The following is an 8314-nucleotide window of genomic DNA, read 5'->3' on the forward strand; positions in this document are numbered from 1 at the left end:
AGTTTGCGGAAGCGGCTGCGTCATTAAATTAATATTCAGGAGGTGGCGCGTGTGATTGGGTGGCGAAGGACTGACGGTCAATAGAGTATCTTGAATATGCATTAGTTTTATATGTTGCAACTACGCTGCAATATTACATGGACATAAACACAGACGCGGAAATTGTAAGAACATGTTAAACAATCTGAACAGGAAGTTGGGTGAAACACTGTTTAAAAATATATGTGAGTGAGCTCATATATGAGTCATTGAGCACTGACAATGGGTTTGTAGTTCATGTAATATTGCAGTACAGTTGCAACATACTGTGTGAAACGAATGGATATTCAAAAGACCTGGTTTGATCCTGATCTCAGGTTACCTGAGAGGAACCCTGTCATCTGGATGTCCACAAGCTCCTGCCTACAAGCCTGGGGACAACAGGTCTTCTGCTCCATTGATTAACTGCCATCTATGGCATGGAGACACCTCTCATCCTGTCACCATTACAGACTGCGTTATATAACAAGAGGAGACTGAGTCCAGTGATAACTAGGTTATTGGTATGCTTATTGCTAACCATTAACTTAAATTGCATATAAACTGGAACTGGGACGCACGGTGGCTTAGTGGTTCACACGTTGCCTCACACCGCCAGGGTTGGGTGTTCGATTCCCGTGGCTGCCCTGTGTGTGCGGAGTTTGCATGTTCTCCCCGTGCTGTGGGGGTTTCCTCCAGGTAGTCCGGTTTCCTCCCCCTGTTCAAAGACACGCACTGTAGGCTGATTGGCATGTCCAGAAGTGTCTGTAGTGTATGAATGGGTATGTGAATGTGTATGTGATTGGGCCCTGCGATGGACTGGCACCCTGTCGAGGGTGTACCCTGCCTTGTGCCTGATGCTCCCTGGGATAGGCTCCAGGTTCCATTTGACGCTGTCGGATAAGCGGTATAGAAGATGGAATGGATGGATGGATAAACTTGAACTGCTAGAGTATATGATAAAAAAAAAGTCTCATAACATATGACTCCCAGTTCTGAAGAAATGAACTTCCCCTGGAGCCTTGTTTTCTCCCAAGGTTCTCTTGGCCACTCTCGTCTTCAGCTTTCTCACTGAGGGTTAAAGCTTTCATGCCTGTAAAGCTGCCTCAGATTAATTCTCTTCTATTCTATTCTGTATATATTCTAATACTAACTTATTATTACTGGTAACACCAGTGATGTGACTACCAAGTACAACCCTTCATTTTCAACCTGAGCCTAACTACATACACAATAGGATAACACATATGTGCCTGGGCAACAGCACCACCCATTTCTAGATAACAATTATAGAGTAACTGCAGAATACATGCCATATGTGTAGACTATTGAGTACACATAATAGAGTCATCTTACAAAGTTGTATTTTTATTTATAAAGTTATTAGCATCCCAAAGCCAAAGGCTGAATTATAACATTTTTCTGGGAATGCTTTAGAGGTTTTAATTTCCTAGCTTTATAAGATTTATTTAGTTTTGCATTATGTTTTTCTTTCATTTTTGTTTAAGAAATGTGTAAACTATATTAAAAAAAATCTAAATTCCAGACACTGACAAATATGAGTAGTACTATTTTAGAATGTAAAGTAAAAACAATAACAAGAAAACAAGTTCATATTTATCAATACTAACTTCTATTTCTGGGAGTGTCTTAGCTTGCTGGTATCTTTAGACTCAGGCAAGTTTGCATGAAACTGCATTATCTATGTTTTCACCATAGATAATGGACTTCTTGAGGTCACACTGGATAAAAGCTTCTGCTAAAAGCCATAAATGTAAATGTAATGAGACATTTTTTAATTTTTAAATTTTTTTTTTACATTAATTATTTAAATGGAAATGAATGTGGTGGAGTTCAACAGTTTAAGATGTCACACTTACCATGGGTAAGACATTTTAATTTGCAGTTTACAATATAAGCATTCTTAAATAAAGTGATTTATAATAATAAACAAATAAATAAACAAATAAACAAATAAATAAATCATTGTTATTTGGTGTTTGACCTTAAAATTAACAGCCTGGTAATTTAATTTCTGTAAGAGTGTGTTATTCATGTAAAATGCAAATGATAGTATATAATTAGTCCAAAAGTCATTACATCTGGAACTATGTGACATTTTTAAGTACATCACATTAAGTTTTGGGAAGCACTTATGGATTAAAAGTTTGACAGAAGCTAGCTAGTTTGACTTTACTAAGACAAAACATGATTATACCAACTGTAAACCTGGAGTGTTCTGGCCAGTTTGCATTCGAAGGTATCTCAAAGGAGGACAATTTCTTTCGAATAAACTCACAAGATGAAATTAAAATGTTTTCCTCAAAAAAGTTTCAATATCAGCTATTAATTGCATTTTTTGTCACGTTTTTTGTGCCACCCTTATCAAGCACGGTCCATATCCAGACTACAGTGTTTCTTTAAATTGAAGGACTATGTAAAAATTGCATATGCCAATGGGCAGCTTATTAGCTTGTTTAGAAAATTAAACAGAATATTTACTTATACTAATACATTTTCTTTGGGTAAAACTCATGTCTCTGTATGTACAAAAAAGAGAGACAGAGAGCCATACAATATATTACTGAACAAAAATATGTTCGTATCATAATATTCATGACAGGGTCACAATATCTAGTGTTTTAAAATAAACATATTATAATTCAATATGAACAAGAGAGCACTTTATAGAGATGAGAAAATATTAGCTCAGCAAACAGAGCGCTGCCACCCCCCCTCTTCCAAAAATTCCAAATCTCCCAGCCTGTTGGCTGTTCTGCAGAAGTTTGTTCTGGTCTCTCCATGTGAAAGGATAAACTGCAGTGAGAAATCTGTACCTGACCTGAAAATGGAGAAATCAAACCGCCTCCTTTTGCTCATTCTTTCCTTTGGATATCTGTTTCACCCGGTAAATGCTGTTTTTATGGAGAAGCTGGCCGACCGGAAAATATGTGCAGACGAGCACTGCTCATGTAAGTGTACAACTGGCAAGGGCATAACCTTGGTATGGACATTTGGGGGGTCCAAGCCCCCCCCAGAACATTCAAAGTTTGATACTGAAAATTCACATATTTAGAACATAGTTTTAGGATTACAGTTACTGTTTGAATTCACGTGATTTCTGAGCGATAGAAGCTCCCACAGCATGGGGAAATTGTAGGGTGCTGTGGACGTCCTGTGGGCAGATGTATTCTCTGCTCCATAACCTACCATGAAACCTACTACACCAAGTAGAGGCGAGTTAAGACGTGTGCAGGCAAACCACACACGCTAACGTTTAAACACGCACTCACGACTTTTAAACAAACTCAGAAGGGATGGCTACCTATGAATCTAAATTCAACACTATATATGTTGTAAATACAATTTCTCCACGGATGCTTCCAGGCAATGCTGTGCTGCCTGCATTGTGACCAGGTACCATTATTTTCCCAGAAGAGCAATAACTGACTTAGATGATCATTTTAATTTGATAAACTGAATATTCTGTTTGTGTAACTGGTGTCATTTATTGTGTTAATGTCATCATGCTGTTTAGCTTGCTGTGTAATAAGTGTACAAAGTGTACAACAATATATAGTGGTAACCTGAAACGTTAGCTATATAAAGGGTACTGGAGGTTTCTTTTCTTAAATCTAAAGACAAACTGCCCTAACTAGTTCTGAATGGATAACTGCAATATGGCCACAACTCAGACGTTAGTTCCATATCTCTCGTTGCTAAGCTAGCACATCTCAGCATTATGCTGCGCCTTATATTTGTAAAATCACTTAGTTGTCCTTAGCCCAAATGTAGTGTAAAGGAACGAAATGCTGTGCAACTTTCCTCACTTTCACTCGCATTTATAACAGTCTGTCACAACGTGAGGGTTCGCAATGAACTTGGCGGGAGATTATGCAAGTGAATGTAACGTTAATGGTCAAAAACTGGAACTTACGTTAGCCTAGCCCAGTGGTTTTCAAAGTGGGGGAGCCTGGGGGGCCTCAACAATTTGGTCGGAGCCACCAAGCCCATCCCTCCCACTAGTATGTTTTCTCTTTCTCACTCTCAGACAACCACACACACCCACAATCAATTCCTAATGTAATGTAATGTGAAGATGTAAGATGTAATTATTCATTAAAAAAAAGGGGATATATTCAGAAGTCTGTATTTTTAATTTGTTTTAAAGACATCTTGCAATAGGGGGGCCTCGGTCAAATGTTAATGCCATTTGGGAGGCCTTGCCCTGGAAACGTTTGGGAACCCCTGGCCTAGCCTACTTCCTGGGTGTGCAAATGTTAAAAGTTAACTGACATTCTTAAGAACAAACCAAGCCATGTTATGATGCCTTCTATACTAATGTTACCTACTACTTAGGTATCTAGTTACTTACTGTCTGGAAAAAAGCTCGTATCCTCTGCTGTACTTTTCTACGCTTGGCTGCTGTCTCCATTTCTTACAGACTGAGCTGCTAAAATATATCAACGAACTTGTGTTGAGTATGGCGCATCCAAGTGTACAATTGGAGGAGGTGCACACACCTATTTTCCTTAACAAACGGAAATATATTAAAAAGGAATAGACATAAATAAAGAGAATAGATGAAGAAAAGACAGATCTGTTGGCAGGGTTCATTAGAGGGGGGCATATAGAAAATATTTTGTACGGTATATTGGGGGACAGATTGGTATTTCCTCAACATTGGGGGGACATAACCCCCCAAAGAATGCGTGGTTACGCCCCTGACCACTGCCATAAAGTTGGTTTGACGTTGGACGTTCGATATTTGCGGATATGCAGAAATTAAGGGACCGTCTCTAAAGTTACATATGACATTGTTATACACATTTCTAACTTCAATAACATTTGAAGGGAATGACTTACAGTCACACAACTAACTGTAAAGTGTTCATCAAGGTGTCAGGTATGATACACACCTTTTAGATTTTTTAAATTTAATAAAATAAACTATTAAATCACATTTAAATTTGAGATATATTTCATTACTGAATAGGTCCATACACAAAATATACCATAATTTAAAGCTCAATAGCATTTGAAGGGAATGATGTACAGTCACACAACTAACTGTAAAGTGTTCATCTAGGTGTCAGGTATGACGCACACCTTTTAGATTTTTGATATTTAACCCTACAATGCATGAACCAAAAATACCTTCACAAATGCATAAAGCATAAAATATGAATTTTTTTTTAAATAAAATAAGCATAAAAAATGCATAATATACATACATATATGTATGTAAATTTTATATATATATATATATATATATATATATATATATATATATATATATATATATATATATATATATATATATATATATATATATATATATATATATATATTCATACATAATGTGATTGTGCCCTGCGATGGACTGGCACCCTGCCCAGGGTGTATCCCGCCTTGTGCCTGATGCTCCCTGGGATAGGTTCCAGGTTCCCCCCGACCCTGAAAAGGATAAGCGGTATAGAAGATGGATGGATGGATGGATAATATACATACATATATGTGTGTGTATATATATATACATACACACACACACATTTGTGAAAAACATCTGTACATGATGAAATACAGTTTGGCTATATGTATTCCTGTCTAGACGTCATCTCAGCAGCACAAGCTCTTGAGGACTACATTGCTTCCGACTGTCGATTCATCAACCTGAAGAAAGGCCAAATGATATATGTTTATTCTAAACTACAACCAGTAGATGGTGCCGGAGTCTTCTGGTCTGGGAGTGTGAGTATCCCTGTAACTGTAACATCCCAACAGTCAGTTCTGACTCATTTCTCTCCACGTATCAGACTCCACTTTTTTTTTTTTTTTTTTTTTTTTTTTTTTTTACGATTTTCTTCCCTAAACGATAAATAGGTTTTTCCTTTTTTCATTATCTACATTTTGCAATCACTTGAATTCTAAATGACTTACAATGGAACTGGAAAACACTTTACATATAAAGCTACTACAGATCCAACAGCAGTACAAGTACCACAGTTTGCCAGAAACAAGTGCAAGATAGCTGTAATAAACACTAATATGTCCAGAACAGTAATAAAAATGGAGGTAGGAGTATATGTTGGTACTCTGGAATCATGAATAAAGCAGTGGATGAAGACATGATTGAATTAGCGTGCCATCTATCATGAACAGGAAACAGCACAGCGAATAAGAACACACCTCAATAGACATACAGTATATGGGAAGCAACACAATGCCACTATCTGCCTTCTAGAAGAAGAAATGACTTCTAGTCTCTCTCTGACAAGATCATATTTAGAGAGACTAATGCGTATGGCTAAGTCCATGTGTAAATGCCAATATCACAGAGACATGTTCAGGTCAATACAGAAAACGTCTCAAGACTGGATTTGCCTTTAGAAATGAACTGAAGTTTTACGGCTCTGATAAGTCCAAGTGCTAGGTTTAATAAATAAAGACAAGCACAAAACATAATCGATAGAACAGCCCAGGTAAAAACACACAAAGGGATAGTAACACAGTAAACAGTTCCAAAGGAACAGGCAAGATACAACAAAATACAACATGAATGGCTTAGAATTGCAAAACAGCAACAAAATGTATGCAGAAAAAATGTTTTTATAGTGTCTCTGATTGCATTCAGGTGAGTTAGATAAATCAGAAATGGACAGGTGAAATTGGAAAAGGATCAGGTGACGTTTTTTTTTTATTTTCAGCTGTCCAGTTTCAGTGAGCTTGTGCCCACTGTAACCTCAGATTTCTGTTGTTGGCTGGCAAAAGTGAATGTGGTCTTCACCTGTAGTCCATATGCCTCAAGGAACAACATGTGTTCTGAGATACAACCCCAATTCCAAAAAAGTTGGGATGCTGTGTAAAATGCCAATAAAAACAAAATGCAATGATTTGCAAATCTCATAAACCTATACGTTATTCACAGTAGAACATAGAAAACATATCAAATGTTTCAACTGAGGAAATGAACCATTTTAAGGAAGAAATAAGGTAATTTTAAATTTGATGGCCACAACAAGTCTCAAAAAAGTTGGGACGGGGCAACAAAAGGCTGGATATTTTTATTTTTCACCTGCAGAACTGTCTGGCACCAACAACCGTGCCACAGTCAAAGTGATGCATTTCACTGCTTCCACATAATTGGCTGATTGGATAATCAGACAAATAAGCAGGTGTGCAAGTGTTCTTAATAAAGGGGGTAGTGTGTATACATATAATTACACTCAAAAGGAGAGTGTTGTGGATGTTTCAGTATCACTAATCAGGTGCTCTCGGAGGAGCTGAATCTTCAGGTATTTCTAACATTTGCAGTGTATTTGAGCATGAGATAACAATAAACTTTTGTTCACAGTTCTTTTAGCATTTTAATATAATTTAAAGAATATTATTTGAGAAATCATAACAGTTCTGTGTTGCAGGTTTATGGTGAGCGCTATGTGGACCAAATGGGTATCATTGGCTACTTCCCCAGTAATCATGTTAATGAGACACAGATTTTCATGAAGAAAACCGCTGAGTTGGCCACAACAGTGAGTGTGCCGTTTCTCTACTATAGCAGTGAGAGAGAAGTACATTTAGGTTGTGTCATAATGACCTTTTCATTTTATGTGTTCACATAGGAAATGGACTTCTTCTGCATTTAAAAAGGAGAGATGGCGTTTGGTAAAATGCCGGACCCTGATTTCTTTCCATGTACTAATTTCTTGCATGCATCATACTGGCTCATTAATTCCCTCCCCCCCAAAAACAACAACAACAACAACAACAACAAACAAACAAAAAAACCCCCAAATATATTATATACTTTTCTTTTCTTCAAAATGTAATCAAAAGCTTATTAAACTATGAGATGTGTAGCATTACCTGCAGTATTATACATTAAACAACACTATGAAAAAAATTCTATTGCTTATGTCTCTTTCACTGAGTGGTGTGTTCCTGTGTGTATGTGTAATATTTTTATGCCTGTATACGATGAGACCTTGTGATATAAGACTCAGCCCAATAGTTTTAATATCCCAACTAACCACCACGGTAAACAGTTCATTCTAATCTTCAGCAATAAGAAGCCAGTCTTAAGACACAATATTAAGACCTACTACAGATAATTTCAGTTTAAAAAAAAGATGTTATGGTTGATGCCTGTGATTGAAAGTGACATTGTTAAAATGATTTAGGCCACCTGTCTGTGAAATTGTCAGGTAAGGGATATTCCTGGATATGAAGGTTGCCGTGCTAATGTTTATTACTATTATAAACTGTTATATTGCTATTGGGCTGCTGTGCAATGCTG

General features: G+C 37.0%; 1 protein-coding gene across 1 annotated transcript; it reads left to right on the forward strand.

The window, feature by feature from the left end:
- The first annotated feature begins 1930 nt into the window (after positions 1–1930).
- Positions 1931–7911, forward strand: LOC108262865 (otoraplin). Its single transcript, XM_017463219.3, has 4 exons — positions 1931–2990; positions 5630–5769; positions 7440–7550; positions 7641–7911. Exons 1-4 carry the CDS (start codon positions 2687–2689, stop codon positions 7662–7664), a joined length of 579 nt encoding a protein of 192 aa, XP_017318708.2. The 5' UTR covers positions 1931–2686; the 3' UTR covers positions 7665–7911.
- The last annotated feature ends 403 nt before the right edge of the window (positions 7912–8314 follow it).

The sequence above is a fragment of the Ictalurus punctatus genome, chromosome 3, assembly GCF_001660625.3.
Source record: "Ictalurus punctatus breed USDA103 chromosome 3, Coco_2.0, whole genome shotgun sequence".
NCBI lineage: Eukaryota > Metazoa > Chordata > Actinopteri > Siluriformes > Ictaluridae > Ictalurus > Ictalurus punctatus.